This window comes from Lynx rufus, unplaced genomic scaffold (assembly GCF_022079265.1).
Source record: "Lynx rufus isolate CCGP_SWC_20201006 ecotype Redwood Valley unplaced genomic scaffold, mLynRuf1.p SCAF_13, whole genome shotgun sequence".
Lineage (NCBI taxonomy): Eukaryota > Metazoa > Chordata > Mammalia > Carnivora > Felidae > Lynx > Lynx rufus.
In genome coordinates this window covers 18,309,202-18,331,758 of record NW_025814827.1, presented here as the reverse complement: position 1 = coordinate 18,331,758, position 22,557 = coordinate 18,309,202, and the positions used below count along the sequence as shown (strand labels likewise).

General features: G+C 44.3%; 1 protein-coding gene across 1 annotated transcript in view; it reads left to right on the top strand.

Moving 5' to 3' along the window:
- Nucleotides 1–22,557, top strand: part of MYZAP (myocardial zonula adherens protein) — a 90,637-nt gene that overhangs the window by 35,358 nt on the left and 32,722 nt on the right. Inside the window, exons 7-10 of the mRNA XM_047075059.1 lie at nucleotides 3,967–4,092; nucleotides 5,107–5,235; nucleotides 9,425–9,504; nucleotides 11,189–11,294. Coding sequence (XP_046931015.1) covers nucleotides 3,967–4,092; nucleotides 5,107–5,235; nucleotides 9,425–9,504; nucleotides 11,189–11,294 — 441 coding nt within the window. The remainder of the gene's footprint in view (nucleotides 1–3,966; nucleotides 4,093–5,106; nucleotides 5,236–9,424; nucleotides 9,505–11,188; nucleotides 11,295–22,557) is intronic.

The window sequence follows — 22,557 nt, the reverse complement described above, 5'->3', positions numbered from 1 at the left end:
ATAAAGAGCCTAAGAGCATGCAGGAAGAAGACTGATGGGTGACCAACGGCTCTGGACAGTGTTCCTCTTGCCCACCAGGCTGGGCTTATTCCTCAGCTGGGCTTCTGATGCCTTGGAGGTCTTAGTGCCCCTTCCACATTTGACACAAGATTGAATTCCTACCCACTGGCAGGAGCAGACCCGAGAATGGCTCATAGGATTCACTCAGCAAATTATTTCCAGAACGAATTTGTTTTTACTTAAGTATGTGGTTTTTAAAATGCGTTCCACACAGCATTAGGCAGTCCTGGAGGAGCATGCCTCATAGATAGTACATCCATATAATTCATTGCTCAAAGCAGAATACATTTGGGAATGAAAGGTGGTGCTATTAAGAATTGATTTATGGGGGCGCCTGGGTGGCGCAGTCGGTTAAGCGTCCGACTTCAGCCAGGTCACGATCTCGCGGTCCGGGAGTTCGAGCCCCGCGTCAGGCTCTGGGCTGATGGCTCAGAGCCTGGAGCCTGTTTCCGATTCTGTGTCTCCCTCTCTCTCTGCTCCTCCCCCGTTCATGCTCTGTCTCTCTCTGTCCCAAAAATAAATAAACGTTGAAAAAAAAAAAAAATTAAAAAAAAAAAAAAAAAAAAAAAAAAGAATTGATTTATGGAGACAAACTGGGACAGGTGGTCAAGTGGCCCCCCCTCTGTGTGGGCTGCCTCAGATGGGGGGGGGCTGCCACCCAGCACTGTGTAGTCACAGTGATTGTCACCCCACGGGTTCGTGCCATCACAGTCCACTTGGCCCAACCCAGCCACCCTGACCAGGTAGCTCTAGAGCAGATCCTCTCCTCTTTGCTTTGCTTCAAGCAGGGCGGCTCTTCTCTTTATTATTGCATATATTGTATTTCTGAGTAAGAGTTACTTTGGAAAAAAGGGATGTGTTGCTGAAAAACCCCAAAATTACTGTTTTAAGTCTTTTTCTCAGCGTAGGATCTTGATCCAGTCGTTCATCCCACTAGCATGTATTCAGTGCGTACCATACATGTCTGCCCTGTACATTCCTGTGTGTTCCAGGACGGTGTGGTGTCAGGCGTCCAGGGACGTCATCAGGCAGTGTGGTGGTCTGGCTGCTTCCACGGAGACCAAGCCTCTACGCTATGTCTCATCCTCAGTTGCCTGTTTTAGAGGCTGATGCTGTACTTCACTAGTGTTCCCAACCCCCACAGAAAGAGTTGCAGGACTCCAGAGTATTTCACACGACCTAGATGCAGAGCAGGACAGGAGGGACAGAGCCCTTTCTAGAAGTCCGTGTGCGCAGTGGAGATGGGGTGCAGGACACATTGTGTGTCTCCCAGCTGATGATAATCGCTGTTCAGGATATCCCATTTTGTGGCCCTTGCAGCAGAACTTCTCCAGTGATGGAGAAGGTTGAATTAGAGGGCGCCAAGAGAGACTTTTGTGAAATCTTAGAAATAAACGTCATGTAACCTATTGAGGTTGAAGTATACCTTCCTTATCCAGAGGTTACATATCCAGAAAGCAAACACCAGCCGCTTCCAGCCTTTGCCCTGCTCACCTACAATTCTGCTGGCCTTTTTTTTTTTTTTAATCTCCTAAGCTGGACCTGCACATAAACACTAGCCTGATCTGGCTTAGTGTTCCCCAGATCAAGTGGAAATGTTTCCAAATGCAATATTTGGGGAAGGACAAGGTAGAAAGGCTGACTCCAGCTTTCTTGTATGAGCTGAAGTGTTTCCTAGGTGCTGTTGGGCCAGCATACTAATGGGACAGCTTCAACTTCATGTGGGCAGCATGTCTTCAAAACCCTCCTGGCTTCTCTGACATAACAAAATTTTAAGTACCGGGTGCACATGGTGGGGGAAAAAAGCCAAACAGTTTGAAAAATAATCTAGAAATACACTTGCAGCCTAGGATTCTGATTTCTCCACACCCTCACCAACACTTGTTACTGTCTCACTGCTTGTGGCCATCCTAGGGGTATGAAGTGCTGTCTCTTTGTGGTTTTGTGTTTCCCTGATAGCTGATGATGTTGAGCATATTTCTTGTGCTTATAGGTCATTTGTGTATCTTCCCAAAGAAGATACCTATTAGTTCCTTTGCCCATTTTAAAATTGGATTATTTATATTCTTTTATTGAGTTGTACATTTTTTTTTTTATATATGCTGGATACAAGTTATCAGAGATGTGATTTGCAGATCTTTTCTCTATCTGGGTTGTCTTTTCACTTTCTTGATGGTATCCTTTTGAAGCGCAGAAGTTTTAATATTAAATACTGATGAAGTCTTTCTATTTATCTTTTTTTTTTTTTAACTTTTAAAGTTTATTTGTTTATTCTGAGAGAACGAGAGAGCGTGGGGGAGGGGCAGAGAGAGAGACTCCCAAGCAGGCTCTGTGCTGTGCTGTTAGCATAGAACACGTTGTGGGGCTCGAAACCACAAACCAGGAGATCATGACCTGAGCTGAAATCAAGAGTCAGACACTTAACTGACTGAGCCACCCAGGCGCCCCTCAATTTAGCTTTTGTCACATGTGCTTTTGGTGTTATATCTAAGAAACCATTGCCTCATCGAAGGTCAGAAAGATTTACCTTATGTTCTCTTCTAAGAGTTTTATAGTTTTGGCTTTTATGATTAAACCTTTGATCCATTTTGACTTAATTTTTGGATATGGTGTGTTAGGTTTCTAACATCATTCTTTGTATATGGCTATCCACTTGTCCCAGTGCTGTATTTTGAAAAAACTATTCTTTGCCCATCGAATGGTCTTAGTAGGTAATTTCTCAGAATTTAATTTTTTTTGGTAACAGATAAACAGTTTATGTGATTCAGAGTCAAATCTACGAAACAGTATGTTCAGAAATAGAATATCTGTATCTGTAATATTCTCTTTCCTCTCTTACTCCTTCCTTCCTTCTACAGGTAACCTTTGAATTTTTTTTTTTAATTTTTTTTTTCAACGTTTATTTATTTTTGGGACAGAGAGAGAAAGAGCATGAATGGGGGAGGGGCAGAGAGAGAGGGAGACACAGAATCGGAAACAGGCTCCAGGCTCTGAGCCATCAGCCCAGAGCCTGACGCGGGGCTCGAACTCCCGGACCGCGAGATCGTGACCTGGCTGAAGTCGGATGCTTAACCGACTGCGCCACCCAGGCGCCCCCGAATTTTTTTTTTTTTTTAAGGTTTATTCATTTTTCAGAGACAGAGACTAAGTGTGAGTGGGGTGGGACAGACAGAGAGGGAATCACAGAATCTGAAGCAGGCTCCAGGTTCTGAGCTGTCAGCACAGAGCCCGATGCAGGGCTCAAACCCATGGACTGCAAAACCATGACTTGAGCTGAAGTTGGATGCTTAACCGACTGAGCCACCCAGGCACCCCATGAATTTTTTTTAATTTATAATTTATCACACTCTGACCCAATTCTAATAATGTACTGATTTTTGGGCCCACAACAGAATACTTGAGAATTAAAAAAGTTTATCGTTTTGATGCCAGTTAGGGCATGGAAATATTATCCAGAGAAAAAGTTTGTTGAAATTGATAGAATAAAAGATAATAAAACTTCAGGATCAAAAGACATTAGGCAGGAAAAGTCATTGAAGAAAAAGGGGTTAAGAAGATAGCAAATCGTGGACACATTTTCGAGAGAATTCAATTTAAGGCTAAATTTGGGAACCAGGGCTGATACTTAGGTATGTTTCTGTCTTGTGAAAGCGTCACTCGTGTGGAATGTGTTTGTCCTGATACCATAGTGTGAGGTACTGCTCTTTCTTTTTCTGCCCCTCCACTCGCCCTCTCCCTTCCTCCCAACAGGGTCCCTCTCCCGTTAGCTCCTGCTGCTTCTGTCTCCCGCAGAGTCTTGGTCTGGGGGTTCACCCCAGAGTGTCCACAGGTGACACACATGGTGCAAAAGGTGCTGTTCCCCCGGAACCTGCAAGAGCTGGAGCTCTGAGATGAGTGTCTCCGTAGGTGGAATCCTCCCAGGAAGCCAACGCTGAGGTGATGCGAGAGATGACCAAGAAGCTGTACAGCCAGTACGAGGAGAAGCTGCAGGAAGAGCAGCGGAAGCACAGTGCGGAGAAGGAGGCTCTGCTGGTGTGTATGTCACAGCTGCCCAGGAGGCAGCAGGGAGCGTCGGGTTCGTTACTGCTGGCGAGGCTTGCGTAGCAGGGCTTCTGCTTGGAGGGGAGTCCGTGGACTCTAACACGGGCGAGGGGCAGGTTGTTTATTCACTTGCTCACTCCCTCCCCCGTTTCTCCCTCCCTTCCTCTGCTCATCCCCCTCTTTTCCCACAGTGGCCCCCAGTCTCTGCCTCCAAGTACACTCCAGCCAGCCTCCAGGCAGGTCCCTGACTTACCTGCAGCCACGCCCTTCCCCCCTCTGCCTGCTCCTCTCCACCTGAAATACCCTCCTCCCCTGCCCTTGCTCCCACCTAAGCTCCTGAAAGGCCTTGAAAATGCCACCCTCTTGGTGAATGAAATCTTTCCCGTTCACTAGAAGTGTCCGCTGTCTTTGGGAAGCCCCTGCTCTCTCTCCGCTCCTTGCTGCGGCATTCTTTTGTTCCTGTTATTAGAGTTGGACTGTCCGTCTCCCATCCTGGGTTCTCTAGGAGAGAGTACAAGTTCCTTGAAGGCAGGGAGTCCGTGGCTGCCTTATCTTGTGTTCTTAAAGCTCAGTAGATGTCTGAATGGTTGACTGAGTTGGTGCTTTGCATTGTGGGAGAACGGTCTGGACATTCTGCATTCAATTCCACATGTGGCCCCTGCTCCACTTTGCACTGTGGGCAAATACAGTGACCCTTCAAGCATCCAGTCAAGGGAGAAAGAACATTTGTAGACTTCTTTCTTTTTTCAGACATAAGGACTCAGGTAGGGAGAAAGGAGAAAATATAACTAGGCCCGTTAAAAGGCCACGTGATGTTTCTTTATTTACGTATGAGAACCAGAATCATGGGAGTTGAGTTCATGATCTGAGTTCACAACACTGCTAAGCCCCAAGGCTATGCTTTTAAAGAGACATGATTTAGCAAGGCCAGCACCATTTGGACCCTAGTTAGCAGCCTAACCTAGACTCCATGGCTGTGCTGAGGACAGTGTGTTTCTTTTGCAGGAAGAAACCAATAGTTTTCTGAAAGCTATTGAAGAAGCCAATAAAAAGATGGAGGCGGCGGAGATCAGCCTAGAGGAGAAGGACCAGAAGATTGGAGAGCTGGACAGGCTGATTGAGCGCATGGAAAAGGTAACAGACACTGCTCTTGGCCCAGCACCCACTTGCCCAGACCCCCCTACCCCGTCTCTGCAGTCCCCTGCAGGCTTGTCTGAAGGTGTGAGAAGCCCTCAGCACCCATCCCTCCCATCCCTCCGATTTGTGATTTAAACAGGAAAGACAAAGCTGTAAGAAAAGCATGAAGTCCAACAGAACTCTCATTGGTAATTATTTTGATGCTTTAAAAAACATTCCACCTGTAATGATTTATAAAAATTAATATTTTAGCACCCTGCTTTGCTGGGGTCCCAGGCATGAATTTCGTTTACTCATTGAGTAACCAAACCTTATTTAAATGTTACATCAACACCCTGAGTGTGCTGTTTCTTGGGCATGCATCTGAAAGGTTGGCTTTTCTCTCATATGGCAGAGCGGAGGAGACCACATTTTCTTTGTGTGCGAGTGGGGATGGGGGTAGGCTGTGGAAGGCGGGAGATGAGCTGAGATAACGAAGCCAATTTAGAGAAGGGAGGAAGCTGAAATTAGGCAGAAAGTGGAAAACAGGAAGAAGGGGTGGAAGAGAGGAAAGAGAAAAAGCAGGAAAGAAGAAGAGGGAAGAGGGACCTTTAGCAGGTGACATCTGACTTCTGGGGGAGGAGTGGTAGTTTAGGGCCAAAGCTGTGGCTGGTTTCTGGAGGATGGCTCTTACCAGCGTGTGGGTCTGCAGAATAGCAGTGACCTGCCAGGACCGTGACATAGAAGTACCCAGTAACTCATGCTGAGCATTCTGAGGCTGGTGATGAGCAAGGGATAATGACAGTGTGAGCAAGGTCAACACTTAGGCTTCCAGTGATTCTGAGAGAGGTCTCCTTACCCCTGGTATCTGCAACATAGGCCCCTGTACAGTCCCCGGACAAGGTGAGGTGTAACCAGGGTGGGAATGGTATTAAATTCAGTGTTCTGGATTCAGCTTCAGGGCTTGTGGGGGCCTCTGCTTTAGGATCTGTCTTTATTTGGGAGAGACTTGAGAAAAGCGAAGGATCCATTATTGCCTCACCTCTCTTCCTTGGGAAAACAGAATCCTATCTTTTATTGAAGAGAAGAGGGTAAAACTGTATGTTTACAACTCACATCAGTATAGGTTGGAGGTGGTAGTCGTGAAGATTGTGCCATGATGGCATTTTTCTAGAACATAGGTGAGCTTTCTCCCACATTCTGCTTCCCTGAAACAAGAGAAGATAGTAGTCATGCAAATGCTCCCTGTGGATGACAGATTTTCCTGCCACGCAGAAGCACAAAGTGAGCGGGCAGCTTGTGTTTTGAACAGGATGCTGTCTTACAGAGACTGCCCATGGGGTGGCTAAAAATACAGGTTTTAGAATCAGGCAGCCTAGGGTTTGAATCGTGCCTCTCTTTTGTATTTGTGGGCAGTTACTTGACTCTTCCAAACTGGGTTTCCTTTTCTGTAAAATGCTGATAATAATAATTCTTAAGGCTTTGTGAGGAGTAAATGAGAAAAGTCCACACAAAGTGCTAAGCATGTTGCCTGGCATATAGTAGTGGCTCTGAAATGTGTGTCTCTGATTCGATTTTGTTACAGACTTGCCTGAGTGTCTGTCCCCAGTCAACTTTTTCTTGGCTGGGCCTTTTTTATGGCTTATCTTCTTTTCTTTTTTTTTTTTTTTTAATTTTTTTTTTAACGTTTATTTATTTTGAGACAGAGAGAGAGCATGAACAGGGGAGGGTTAGAGAGAGAGGGAGACACAGAATCTGAAACAGGCTCCAGGCTCTGAGCGGTCAGCACAGAGCCCGATGCGGGGCTCGAACTCACAGACCGCGAGATCATGACCTGAGCCGAAGTCGGACGCTTAACCGACCGAGCCACCCAAGCGCCTGGCTTATCTTCTGGCTTATCTTCTTTGTACCCTTGGGATTCTGAAAGTGTCCAGCATTTTCCCCCACTGATTTCCACATGGAGCCTGTGTGAGAGGCGATGGGCGGGAGGCCAGGGGAGGTGGTAAGGCCGGCCGTCCCTGTCAGCATTTATGTGACACGTGATGTTCCTCAAGTCCTGTCACCTTTTTCTGACAGAAAAAGATTTGTTCTTTTTCTAAATCTTCTTTTCCATTTAGGCTTGAGGTATGCTAGCTTTATTTAGCTAGGATTAGGTATTCCAATTGACTGCTCCTCCTCCCTCAGGGGTACCTCTTTCAGAGCAGGAATTGTGCCAAATCTCTCTCACACACTATGTGAACAGCATGTCCACAGGCATGAACTGTGGCAGTGTCATATCCTGCTTGCTCCTATTTTTGGATTTTCCAAACACCTTTCTTTTCTGATTAGTAGAAATCTTTTAAGGGGTGTGATCTCTCAGGGACCCTGCTGTGGAAAAGGTAACATTCTGTGCTTGGGTGGTGGTTTCACAGTTATATACAAATGTAAGAACTTGTCGCATAGTGTTGACTTAAAATTTATTGTACATCAATTTAGAAAAGCCCTGACTCTATTACAGCTTTTTTTTTTTTTTTTTGAGTCTGCCTTGGGGGGGCTCACTCGTGGGACATCTGTCACTATTATTTCGGGGCTTATGTAAACTTCCAGCCAGCAGGCAATCATATGAGAACAGGGGAGCATTCTGCCCAGGTGGGCGGTAAGAAGGTCTTGGCAGGAGAGATTGATTGATTATTTTAAACAAAATGCTTAGTTTTGAGAGACAGAGTGTATACAAGGGCATGGGAGGGGCAGACAGAGAGGGTGATAGAGGATCCGACGTGGGGCTCGAACCCATGAATCATGAGATCGTGACCTGAGCTGAAGTTGGCTGCTTAACTGCCTGAACCACCCAGGTGCCCTGCTGGAGAGATTTAAAAACAAAATCAAAACCCCACCCGAAGTTGGTCTTCTTTTATCCGTCAGTGATAATACGGTCTTCCTGCCAGAGTGGGCTGTTCCCCCATCTCTTTGGTCTGTTCCTTGGGGATCACAGCTTGTGGCATCACAAGTTATGCGAGTTAGATTGTCAAAGATTTGCTTTTAATAATTTGGTGGTAAAAACTTGTTGGGAGAATCTCTGAGAATAACGATGAGGCACAGTAATACTTAGGGCCCAATAGCATGAGCGGAATTTGATAAATTTCATTTTAAGAACATCTATTACACTAACATCTGTAATGTATTTAGAGCAATTTTGGTTATGATGGATGCTACGATTTTGTCAACATTTTCTACTTTGTCCACACAAATAATTGTCCGTGTTCTTATGTTACCTTTCTGGATGAACTTAAATTTTTTTTTTTTAATGTTTATTTACTTTTGAGAGATAGGGAAGAGCACCAGCAGGGGAGGGGCAGAGAGAGGGAGACAGAATCCGAAGCAGGCTCCAGGCTCTGAGCTGTCAGCACAGAGCCCGGCGTGGGGCTCAAACTCACAAACTGTGAGATCATGACCTGAGCTGAAGTCGGATGCTTAACCGACTGAGCCACCCAGGTGCCCCTTTTTCCTAGCCTTTTCTAACTTCTAGAAACCGCCTGCATTCCTTGACTGAGGGCTGTAGCTGGCAGCTTCCAAGCCAGCAGTGTAGCATTTTCCAATCTCTGTCTCCAGCCCTTCTTCCTCCTTCAATAAGGTCCCAGCTGGATAATCCAGAATCATTCCCCCATTTTGACACCCTTAACTTAATCACATCTGCACGTTCCTTTTTATGTGTAAGGCAACATATTCACAGGTTTCAGGAATTAGGATGTGGACATCATTGGGCGGCCATCCGTTATTCTGACTACCACAGTACATTGGTACAACTGAACATACATACCTGTATAAACCCCACCAGCTTAGTGTATAGAATGTTACCCAAATCCCAGAGACTCTTTTCTTGATAATGCAGAAAATAATCAAGTATTTTGCAATATCATAGGACACTGACTTCAGAGTATTGATTCTCATATTTTAGAACTGTAAATTTTCACAAGATACCTGAACCTAAGTTGATTGGTTCCTTTTTTAAAAAATAAATCTGGCTTTCTCCAGCATATTTGTCTCTAATTCACAAATACATCTGTAAATGCAATCCAAGAGATTTGGTATTTTTGAGCTCTGTTTGGACTCTGGTGAGTGGATGTGGAAATCCCACAGGGAACTTGAACTGACCAGCGCTGGAATTGCTCAATACACATTCCCTGTCCAGCCTGGAATCCATTGATTCCAATGTCGGTGTCTGTTTTAGGAACGCCATCAACTACAGCTACAGCTCCTGGAGCATGAAACAGAAATGTCAGGGGAAATAACTGGTTCTGACAAGGAAAGGTAAGACCGCTGCCCTTTATCTTGTACTGGCTTTACACGCTGGGGCGGCCATGCTGTGTTTCTGTGGGCTCTCCATTTCCTCGCCTTTTCCTTCATTTGGCCATCCCTGCTGCAGACTTCTGTTTGTAAAATCTCGGCCTGAGAGCTTCCACTGCAGGGCCGGTTTCTTCAGTAGCTCACAGCCACGTCTTCCAGCCTGTGGTTGATTGTTAGCACGGGGGGAGCACACCACAGACTGTCTTGGGTGCAAAAGTTCACTCTATAAATGTTCTTCGTAACCTTTGACTCCACAGGATGCACCTTGTGGATGAGAAAACTCAGTAGCTGTGACTAATACCATTGCAATGGAAACTAATTTTAAAATGCCTTTTTTGGTTTCCAAACATTGTTGACTCAGACCTTGCCTCGTCCCCTGGCTATGGACGTATAAAGCCCTGCATGGAAAATGAGGGAGCAGGACTTGGTCCCCTCTAGAAATCAGAAGGCAGAGAGGACATGCATGGCCCTCTGGTGAAGGAAAACGAGTGGAGATGATTTGAGCAATTTGAACGAGTTACTTAACTTAGCTGAGATTCTTTGCCGATCTGTAAACTGAGAATTGTTTTTAAAGGGGAGGGGGTTGCGGTGACTATGGCAGTGCCCATCTTATGGGGTCATTAATAGTGAGGGAGCCGGTGGGCATGCTGCCTGCCATATGGTACACGCCGAAAAACATCTGTTTTCTTGCCTCTTGGCAACTTCACAGTTTGCACTCTGCTGTAGATTTGAACGTAGTGCTGAGGAGGGACCTGGCAGAGTGCTGTAGTGGTCAGCAAACCCCACCAGACCCTTTGTCCAGTGCTCCATTCCAGTGGCCCCGAAGAACTGAGGCGTCTGCCTGCTGGTTCCTCTGGTTTCATTGAATGGAGCAAAGTCAGAAGATAGTTTGTGCTGGTTATTTATTTATTTATTTTAAACTTTATTTTTGAGAGAGAGAGAAAGCAAGTAGGGAAGGGGCAGAGGAGGGAGAGAGAATCCCAAGCAGGCTCTGCACTGTCAGCTCAGAGCCCAACACAGGACCCAGACCTGCAAACTGCGAGATCATGATCTGAGTCGAAACCAGGAGTCGGATGCTTAACCGACTGAGCCACCCAGGCGCCCCAGTCTGTGCTGTTTTAAAACAAAACTATGAAATGTTTTATGATGCAGCCCAATCTGTTTTGATGCAGAGAAAGTCCTTCAACATGTTCCCCATTTTCCCAAAATAAATGATGTGTAGAAGACTACAATTCCAGACTTCCCAGGACTCGGCCACTTGATTTCAGATATTGTGTTCTGCATACTAGACTCCTCTCCTCCTCCGTTATCTGAATCAAGGCATTTTATTGGATCTTCCAATATTGTATTAGCTCCAGAACAGAGAGCCCCTCATTCTGTAAGTGGTGCAAAAAAAATACCTGTTTTAGTCCCTGGAAAGTAGAGTCACTGTCCTTAAACAAGGTAAAACTTGCAACTGGGGGCTTGAGAAAGAGTCCCATGGTTCCTCCTGTAGCAGGGTGGTCGAGCCCTCGTTCATCCCCAGGAGACACGATGCATGATGGAGTTCTCGTTCTTGTTCTGGCAGTGTTCCCTGGGCGGTGACTCTCCTTGCTGGTGTTGCTGCTTTGGTTTAGGACTCCGTGCCTCTTTGTTCTCTTTTGGTCAGGTATCAGCAGCTGGAGGAGGCATCTGCCAGCCTCCGGGAACGGATCAGACACCTAGACGACATGGTGCATTGCCAGCAGAAGAAAGTCAAACAGATGGTTGAGGAGGTAAGCTGCTGTGAAAGGTCACGGGCCAGCATTATTGTCTGTTATGGGGACACTTCGGCCCTGGATCTGGATCTGACTCTCAGCTCAGTTTTGTGTGGCTCACAAGTGAACGTGCTCAGGCCACTGTCTTCGTGGCCCAGAGGAAAATTTCTTCATATGTCCCCCTGCAGGCTGGTGATTATCTTTCTAATCAGATCAGAGGGTTATAGTTAAGACAACTGGGAAGCACAGTCGTAAGGTCACTCACTTTCAGAGGGCAGCAATTCCCCAAATGGGCACCTGCAGCCCAGGGGACCCAAGGGTGTGACAGGAAAAGTTTCCTTTAGTCAGGTCTCTGCACTTCTTTGTACCTGGCTGCCTCTCTCCCAGTGACCACTCCATCTTTCCTTCCTCTGTGGACAGGTGTCCTTTCTCTCCCCTCCCCTCTCCATCTCCTCCTTCCTCTTCTCCCTTCTTCCCTCAGTGTCTTCTCTATCTCTTCTCTCTCCGTCTGTCTGTGGGATATCAGACTATATGCTGGACATAGCTTGCTTGTCTGTTTTTCTAAACGGAAAAAAAAACAGGTAAGTTGAACATTAATATTTCTGCAGGAGGAAAACAAATTATTTTAATTGTGTTACTAAAATCTGTTTCTCTCTCTCGTGGTGCTCGATAGAGGAAAGCCCAAGCTGTGGTATAGCTAATCTCATGTTATTGTATCTTTCTTGCTGAATTAATAAATTGGATAGAAAAAAGGAACAGTTAGTACTAACAGACTTATAAGAATTCCCTGCAATCTGATTCTCTATCTTGCAAAGAAAAGAAAAGGCTTTTAGTTTAATTAAACAATTGGTTGGCACTAGAAAAACTGAAAAAAAAAACCCCACACTTTCCTTATATTAAACACTACTCTGAAAAGTTATCTATTTTATTAATGAATCATTAAAATTAAAAGCCTGTCTACTTCTAGTAAAAACCACACACACGACAAAGATACCAAAAGTATATCTATTTCATTAATCTGTAAACTGTTGGTGATACTGGTGGAGTGAGGTTAGGGTCAGGGAACTGTGAAGCTATGGAGGGCTACTTTGTTCTCTTGAAGGGTAAATGTATACATTAGGTGAAATCTGTTGCCTAAACAAGAAATCCATTCATACTGCGTTAAGTCCTGTGTGCCTTATATTGGCTCATCCGCAAGCCTCAGGGAGCAGAATAGTGGAAGGAGGAGTCCCTGTGCACTCCCATAGCACAGGCAGGCTGGAGCAGTTGTGAGAAAAGCACTTGGGGAACCATGGATGTCAGATCATAGCTTCTCTGCTTCTGAATTTCACATGCAAGATGTCTGGGGCAAGGCTGGCCCTGTTTCCATGGGGCTCTTTGACTGTAGAGCACTGCATTTCTCTCAACTTTGCATTGGTTTCATGTATTAGGGAACCAGTGAACCAAACCTCATACTAGTTGGCTTCTTTTCAGTTATTCTCTGTAAGGGTTTAAGATCGGTCCCAAAATCAGAGATACTTCTTAAAGAGACACAGTCAAGTAGTTTAGGATTCTGTTTTCTAACTTCTGGAATATAACAGGCATACCGCTTTGAAGGGAGTAGGGGAAAATCGATATATGAAAATAGGTTGGTGTATAAAGATCACTGTCCATGCCTTGCTTCTCTACCTGTGACTTACTATCTCCCAGATAGACTTCTCTAAGTCCCGATGATGTGGTGTAGAAGATGCAGTCGTCAGAATGAAATCACACGCTGACATTTAGGGTGGCACCATCAGAGTGAGCACCACCTAGGGGACAGCTGGGTTTCAACAGCGCATGGAGACTGGAAAGAAAAGAGATTTTTTTATTCTAACTTGAAACTACTATCTAAATCAGATGCTAAGAATTAATGTGTTTGCCCAGTATTCCATGTTAACTTACACAACAAAAGGATGGTTTAAAATATCAGTTGCTGCAGCCGTTGATGTGAATACATTTTTTTTTTTTAAGTTAGAAACATGAAAGAGGGACATCGACAGAGGAGCACGTTTAGAAGAGCAGGGAGAAAGAAAGGAGTTGAGAGCTGCTGTGATTCAGGGCATGGCTGAGGGCTGGGGGAAGAGATGGCCAAGGAGCGGCATGAGAGCTGAATCCACATCTTAGAAAACAGCCATGGAGATGAGAGAATGTATTCTTAAATAATACTGCAATGCAAGGCCAGGCCAGAACCACTGGGTGGCACTTGCAAAGAGGCAAACTTCAGCTTTTCGTTTCACATAAAGAAAACACTCCTAGTACTGGCTGCCTTGGGAGGGTATTTAGCCCTTCCTCACCAGTGCATTCGTACTGATCTAGGAGTTGAGCTAGAAGCTCCTTATATAAAGAATGCTTTATTGTTTACTGGGCTGTTATTATCATCTCCTCATTACGTTGCATAATAAGCAAAATCGCAAATTCATAACCTCTGACTTGAGAAGTTTATATCTGTGAACCCCAGCTCTCTAGATATCGAGACAAACTTGACCTAGAAGTAGAGGCGAACTTTATGTGTGGCAGATGTTAGGGACAGTTTTGCTTCCCTCATGAAGCCTGAAAGCTTAGCCATGTGATAGCCTCACCTTTCCCAAGGGTGGGGACTCAGTCTCTGTCCATTGCTGGCATCATTTTAGCCGCAATGTCTGTGAAGAAACTCAGTTTACTGAGATGGGCTTCTTTTTTTCAGCTTAAAACTGAAAAAGGTATTATTATGGAGGTTTTTGGAATCCTTAAATATTAAGCCATGTATTTCCTTCAACCTGAGTAGAATAGAATTTAATAATAATAATAACAATAATAATAAAATAAAAACTAAGCCATCCTTGGCTTGATAAGGACTTGATTTTCACTGTGTGGGACAGTATATGTCAGTGAGGACTTGTGCATATAAGACGGGCTGACTGCAGGTCGGGCAGGATGGGTCCTTGTGAAATCAAATGTTGTATATATCTTATGGGGTCACATTCAATGCAAAGTGTTATCATAAGTGTGGCAGCAGATACCCCCACTAGGCTAGATTTGTGCAAAGTGTTGTGATAAGTGTGGCACCAGATACCCCACTAGGCTAGATCTTAATACCGAATTAAGTCTCCTTTTGTGGTGGATGTCAGGGATTGGCTCCCTTGCCAATGTACTTACCAATACACTCCTATCCACACTACTTGTATTTATCGCATTCTGATTACCCCAACTAAATATCTACGCAGAAAAAGCAAGCCCCTACGAATGTGGATTTGATCCCATAGGATCTGCCCATTTACCCTTCTCTATGAAATTCTTCTTAGTAGCCATTACATTTTTGCTATTTGGCCTAGAAATTGCACTATTACTCCCCCTTCCCTGAGCCTCGCAAACGAACAAGCTATCAACCATGCTCACTATAGCTCTCCTAATAATCTCACTATTAGCCGCAAGCCTAGCCTACGAATGAACCCAAAAAGGACTAGAATGAACTGAATATGATAATTAGTTTAAACTAAAACAAATGATTTCGACTCATTAGATTATAGCTTACCCTATAATTATCAAATGTCCATAGTCTACCAGTTCTTCTAACTGGTTCTGGCTCTGACAAAAAAGTTAAAAACAAAATAAGCCCGTATATGACCCTTTTAGACTTGTAAGGGTTTGCTGGAAAATATGGAGACACTGGAAAAAAAAATAGCACTTGTAGGGAAATTGAGTGGTCTGTTCACTAGCTAAGCACCAGCACTTTCTTTGTCTGTGTGGGGGGCTGGGTGCAGGGTGGGGGGCAGTGCACCTGTGGTCCTGCCCTCCTGGGTCTTCCCATCTGGTGTTATCTGCCTTCCAGAATCCTTGCCTTTGGGCTTCTTTGTTCTGTTGAAAAAGCCTTGTTGGGGTTAGGTTCTGTGTCTTGAGTCCATCTGCATTCTTTAGCTTGCCTTTAAAGGAACCAGGAGATGGGGGTGGGGAGCAGAAGGCTGGGCGGAGCCTGAGGCCAGAGCTGTGAAGCCTGGACATCTTTACGTGTGAGCTCCTCAGTCAGCAGGATCATTCACCCCTCTTTACCTGCTCTCACCAAGGAGGTGTCCAGCCAAGCAAAGTGGCTTTCTTGCCAAGGGGAAAATTGCCTGGAGGAAAGAACAAATTCTTGTTTGTCCTCAAAAAGGGGGTGGGGGAGGCTTACATTTTTGCCACTAGGCCATGATATTATTCAGGTGACTACTTAGTAGTTTAATAAATAGCTTCTTTCATTTTATCGCCTCCTTCTCATTTCCCACTGCCATTGTGATGGGTGAAATGGTTCTTCCAATGGGAAGCGTCTAGGTTTCCTTTCCAGTGTGGAGGATGCATTCTTTCTTTAGACTTCTCTTTTGCAGAAAGCAGTTCCACTCCCTGCTTGTCCCCCTCTATGATTTAGATGTTTAATGAGTGCAAAGGTAGAAGGAATGATTTTCTTACTAGTGCTTCTCCGCCCAGGCTGCACATTAGAATCATTTGGGGGGCTTTACAACATGGCCAAACCTGGCAGACAGAGGTGGGAAGAAGGCACTGGGTATTGCAAGGATTTTGGTTTTTCAAGCTACACGAGATTCCAGTGTGCAGCCAGCATTCAGAACCGGTGCTCTGTATTTTTTTTCTTTTTTTTTTTAATGTTTATTTTTGAGAAAAAGAGAGAGCGAGCATGAGCAAGGGGAGGGGCAGAGAGAGAGGGAGACAGGCTCTGAAGCAGGCACCAGGCCCTGAGCTCTCAGCACAGAGTCTGATGAGGGGCTCGAACCCACGAACCGTGAGATCATGACCTGAGCCAAAGTTGGATGCTCAACTGACTGAGCCACCAAGTTGCCCCAGTGCTGTGAATTTTTCATTTCCACGTGTTAATAGATTGAGCCAGCTTCCCTCAGAAGCTGTTGTACCCGAGGTGCAAAGCTGGTAGTGAACTTGGACTGGAGTAGGAAGGGCTGAAGGGAAGAGAGCCAAGGAGACCAGTGAGCAGAGACCAAAAGCACGGACACCCGGAGAGCTGGTCCGAATGTGTGATCTTCTGGTCTTGTCAGGGGATCTAGTGCTTGTTGCCAGCCCCATCCGGAGAGGATTCTTTGACAGCTCACTCTGAGTGCTGTACTGGCCTGGTGGTATCCAGGTAAAAAACTTTCCAGAGGCTCTCCAGGTGCATCTGAAGAGGAGGTGTTATTAAGGTAGATGGATGAGGCCTACTTGTTAAATAGATACTAGACTTAAAGGGACAAAATCCAGTCCACCTACTGTCCTCGGAAGCTGAGAACCTACCACTAACAAAGAGACCAGAAATAGTTCTCAGGGATCCTCTTCCCTCCATGCTTGTGCGTTCAGGTGTCTGGTCTCACCCTGCTTCTGTCTACACAGAAGACCTTACACTTGGTCACAGTGTACCTCTTAGAACACAATACCTTGTTGAAATAAAAGTATTCATAGTGACTGCTTCTCAAGTGCAAAACAAAGCAGAACATTTTTGCAATTCCTATGAAATGAAAGTATTTAATTATCATCCCTTAGATTTTTTGGAGAATTAATGTCATAATTCAACAGTTTAAAAAAAATTTTAATGTTCATTTATTTTTGTGTGTGTGTGTGTGTGTGTGTGTGTGTGTGTGAGAGAGAGAGAGAGAGAGAGAGAGAGAGAGAGAGAGAGAGAGAGAGACACAGAGAGAGGGAGGGAGGGAGGGAGGGTTGGGAAGGGGCCGAGAGCGAGGGAGACCCAGAATCCGAAGCAGGCTCCAGGCTCTGAGTCGTCAGCACAGAGCCCAACGTGGGGCTGGAACTCATGAACTACGAGATCCTGACCTGAGCCGAAGTCGGATGCTTAACCAACTGAGCCGCCCAGGTGCCCCAATGCAACACTTTTTGGGGTGAAACAACCTGGGTCAGGGAGAATAGATGGCGAGGAACTCTTCAGAGAGTTGAGGTCTGGGTTTTGGGTTTTTGGCTCTTGAGCCAGTCAGCAAAAGCAGGGCTTTTTTGCATTCTCTTTTTTTCAAGTCCATGTAACTTGCCACCTAGGCCCTGAATTCACAGGCACCCCCTGCAGTTAGAGACTGAGGAAGAAGTGCAGTGAGAGACCTTTATGGGTAAAAATGAAAGGTAGCATAGAAAATGGAGATGAGCAAGGACTTTTGAATCAGACCTGCATTTACTAGTTGGAGACCCTTCAAAGAGTTTTCTTATTTGTAAAATGGGGTTAATAACAGTATCCAAAATGATTTTTTGTAAGAGTTAAATGAGATGATGTACATAAAATACTTTATAACATACTGATTGGAACATAGGAAATACCCAATAAATACTAGCTGCTACTATTATTATTCCTGGTGGATGGACTCCTGCTGTGTATACCCAAAGTCAAACTAAATGAATTAAAAGCAAAAGTAGCTGAGGTGATTTCTTGACTAATGCACAAAGCTGCCCTTCCCTCTTTGGGAGTCTTCTGAGCCAAATGGAATCTTCTGGATTTGCTTCTGTCTTTTCTTCTGTGCTCTGTGCTGCATTCCATCTCAGCCGCCTGTCCTTGGAGGAGAGTATTTATATACAAAATAATTTTTAAAAATTTAGTTCTCCCCATCCTAAGAATCTTCCATTTTAAATGGTTCAGCCATTTGTTAGCACTTTAAAACTGTGCTATGCTGAAATACATAACACAAAAGTACATTGTTGCCTGATGTCCTGTGTTGAAGTGATTCAGAGTACTTCCCATCAGTGATAATGTAGCCACATGGGGGCAGGGTAAAGGAGCCATAGCACTGAGTCCACGACCCTAATCCACTCAATTGAACTGTTTCTAGATCATGTCACATGAGCTCTTCTCCAGATTTAGTCTCCGGTTCTTTGGAAGATGATAAAATGGTAGCCTGGGTTGGAAGCGATTGTGTTTATTGTTCGTGATTAGAAGAATCTTGTACTTTCTCGGCTGGGAAGAGGTGGCATGTATTGGTGATGAGCCGACGAACAAAACAGGAAGGACATGATGTGGAAGGAAAAATTGACCACGTAGGGCTCTCATTTGTGAAAACACCACACATTGTCACCTCAACCTGTCCAGCCTCACACTGCAGAGACAAGAGAACTCAAAGAATATTTTTAGAAACGTGGGTTCCTAGACATCAAAGAAAGAACTGCAATGAAAAATAGTACTAAACTATAATTCAGGAAGTGCCAGGTGGAGGCTGGTTCTGAGATCTCCGAAAATGAAGCCTTACCTACAGAAAAGCGGCCAAGCACACCTGCTAAGGAGCTGGGAAGCAGGCTTGAAGAACTCCTCCCGTGTTCCAGGAAGGAAATGCTCCCCTCCAGATCACAGTCCAGATAATACTGAAGAAGTGTAGTTTGATTATATTTGCATGTGGGAGGCGGCCCTGAGGATGTCCTTCCTGAATGGAGATCAAAAGCGCGAGTCAATTTAGCATTCTTTTTGCTTAAGCCAGGTTTGGTCTGCTTTTTATCCCCATGGGCAATCTACCTGAGTAGACACTTCAACTAACTTCATGAGAAGGAGAAGTGTATCTGAGGAAAAGAGACATCTATTTGACTGAAATATATTAAAGTGAAATATATTGCACAGCTGCTTTATTTTTATAGAGATCTCCTTGAGACAAGCCACAGGTGCTGGGATGTCATCAAAACTTAACAGTGTTCCTGAATATGGGTAGTGGTAGCAGCAGTGGGAGTAATAATGGGTGGTATTAGCCTAATAAGCTAGTGGACGGGGCTGACTTCCCTAAGGGGCTGGGTGTCCCTTCCATGTTGGGTGGTTCTCTGCTCTGACTTCTCCCTGGCAAAGTGGGTTTCCTGTTAATATTTGTCTTTGTGTCTCATTCAGATGCTTTTGCCCCACTTTAGCAAGTAGGCAGTGCACGGGAAGGAAGCCGTGGATTCTAGGGCTAGAGTTTTGTCTCTTGGCCACTCACAACCCCACCCAAAAGAGGTGCCACTCTGAAGTTTGAGGCAGGATTCATTTATAGTAACTAAAAATGTTTCAAATTCTCATGTTCAACATATTATTCACTTCTTTATTTTGAAATCTTGGATATACTAAAATGTGAAGGTTTTAGAAGGTACCAGGAAGCTCACCACGTGTGTGAGACGTGTTTTTTTCTGAGCATTGTGGAAATATTGCAGGTTCATTTTATGACGTGTGCTCATTAATATATTTATGATACAAATTGTTCTTTTGAGGGAGAAGGTTCTTTTGTTTGCAAATGCCATTGAATTCACTTTCTCTTTCTTGAGATTGTTTCTAATTGGCTGTAAAATATTTCTCAGGGTCCTGGGTGCCCACGTTCTGCCTGTAGTTTGTACAGCTACACTCTTGTTCTAAGTAACTACCAGCTACGGAATGTTTCTCACATCTCAAACCCATGCATCTAGGCCTAACATTCCCACACGAATCCTCTACGGGGCATATTATTAGCACAATTTTTTTTTAATCCCAGAAAACTAAAACTTAAAGAAAAGTAACAGGTGGTCTCTCAGCAAATGATGGTGCTCCTGGGGCCACAGCAAGACCTTTGGCTCCAAAGCCAAGTGTGCATTCTTTCACGTGTTTTTTATTTGCTTCTTTTTTTTAATTGAAAAAATTGTAAATATGGAAAATCATAGAGAATGCTAGAAACAAAGACCCATGTATTGTCCTCTAGAATTGAGTGTTAACATTTTGGCATATTTCAGGTTTCTTCCAAGTCCTAGAAAACATTACAGACAAAGAATTGTCTTTTTATTCCTCTGATCTTTTTCCATCTTCTCTCCTCTCTCCCTCTTCAGAAGCAGTTTGTTCTCCATCCAGGGCATGTTCTGATGCTTTTACTACGTACATATGTATTTGTCATCAGTATTTAGCCTAACTTCGGTGTTTACAAATGGATGTGCATTTTTATTTATAATAGATAAGTAGATTTTATTGTACCTCTTATTCAGCTTTTCCCCCAATTACATTCCTGTTTCTGATGTTACAGATAAATATAAATTATTTATTTTAATGGCTCTGTAATATCTCATTGTGTGAATGTATTGTCATGTGTCCTATCGATACTTAGCTTGTTTCCGAATTTCTGTTCTTTTACAAACAATGCCAAGCAGTCACTTGGTCCCCAGAGAGGGACTTCCACCCACCTGGGGGGTGGATTTCCCCACATCCTCACCACCTCTTGGCATGGTTGGATTATAAATGTAGCCATTTGTGAAACAGTATCTCCTTTAACTTTCATTTGCTTCAGCCCAATACCACTCATCACTACAGGTGCGGCTGAGCATCGTCTCATTAGCTCGTTGAGCATTCAGGCTTCCGCCTTTGTGAACTGGCTGTTCATATCCTTTGCTCCCTTTCCTGTTTGGCTGTCTTGTCTCCTGCTGATCTGTCGGAACTGTGGATCCTGCCAACGTCGATCGTTTGTCAAAATGTGTTTGCATGCTATTGTCTTCTCCCAGTCAATGTTTGTGTTCGTTTCGTTATGGTATCTTGTAAAATGTACAAGTTTTAAATTTTGGTATAAATGTATCCATCCTTTGGTGCTGTTTGTGTGTCTTGTTTGTCTCCTGTAAGCTTATTTGTGTAATACTTTTATGAAAGTTTTGTTTTTTATCTTTAATTACAGCCTCCCACACTCATACCCTTTATCTTCTTCCTTACTCTTTCTCTGTAGCACTTATCCTATTATATATACTACACTTACCTATTTTGCTTACTTATTGTCTGTTTTCCTTCACTAGAATGTAAGCTCCATGAGGGCAGTGGTTTTTCTCTGTTTTGTTCTTGGCTGTGCTCCTAACATCTGCAACAGTCACTGGCATATAGTACGTGCTCAATAAATACTTGTTGAACAAATAAAGAATAATCCATGTGGAATTTATTTTTGTGTATATACTGTGAATAGGAATCCATTTTTTTTTGTTTTTGTTTTTGTGGGGTTTTTTTTGTGTTTTTTTTTTTCTTTCTTTTTTTTTTTTTTTTCCTCACGGGAAGCTTGTTTCTCTAACAGCACTCATTGAATAGTCCATCTTTGCCCCACTGATTTTTTCATGACCTCTTTATCACCCTGGACTTGTTTTCCTTGTGCCACTGTCTTTAAATATTCCTGTTCTTCTGCCCTGATGGGTTAGTCAATATCTTACAAGTGTCTTTTAGGAACAAAATGCAAAAGTGGACGAGTTCTTGCCCTCAAAAGACTTTCTGGTTGACCCTAAAACTTGTTAGAACTCAAGGCAGAATATGACAGGTATTAATCAGGGGTATGAGCTGTGTGCTGGTGACACAGAATCTGGAGACGGTAGTGATTTAAGTTCATGGGCTTTCAGTAAATTGAACCTGGCTTTGCATCCTACTCCTTTCTTGGCTCGGCTTTTTATCTTGAACAAGTTACTTATTCTCCAGCATTCAGTTTCCTCACAAACAAAATGAGTACGATCATAATAGTACCTTCTTCGGAGGCTGTTGTAGGATTGATTGATGAAATGCATGCTAAGGGCTTAGCACAGAGCCCATAAATGTCTACTGTTGCGGGTATGGGTGCAGAGGCCTTAGGGAGGAGGTGATATTTGACCAGGTCTTGCCGGGTGGATTGGATTTTTCTAGGCAGGGATTGAATGGGTGGCAAAGGACATGACAGACAAAATACAGAATAAATAACAACGGTGACAACAAAAGAAAACAAAAACACGGAGAGCAGAAAAAATGTAGGGTGGGTTCAGAGAGCTATTAATCCAGTTGGACTGGATTGCCGTGGGGAGTGATAATAAGTTGTGGGTGAGCAGTTGTGGGTGAGCACCCACTCAGCACCAAGCTGAGAAAATATCCTGTGTTACCCTGCTCCTGATTCCTCAGTGATGCCCTTTGCCTGGTCGGATCTGACCACAGATGTCTCTGGCAGGAGGTGCTGGGCGAATAGGAGAGGAGAGAAGCAGGAAGGGCAGCTAGGAGGCTCCCAGGAGAACCCTGGCCCGTGCAGGTGAGGGTCTGTACTCCAGGACACTTGAGCTTTAGGGACACTTTAAAAACTAACATTTTTAAAGCACCAGCTGTGTACCACGTGTGGAGCTGGATGCCTCCATATGCATCATCTCACTACATTAGACTGAAACAGGTTTCTCCCTGGATATACCTGTTCCGTGTAGGGTCTGCATCTCTCGAGGAAAGCATGGGGGTAGAGAAGCTGAGAGTGCCCGCTTCCCCACCTCTCCATTCCACTTTCTTCCTCTAAAGTCAGAGGGAAAAAGAACAGCCTAAAGACGTAAGGTCCCAGCAAATGCTTTGTGAAAGAAACTACCTGCCAACAGT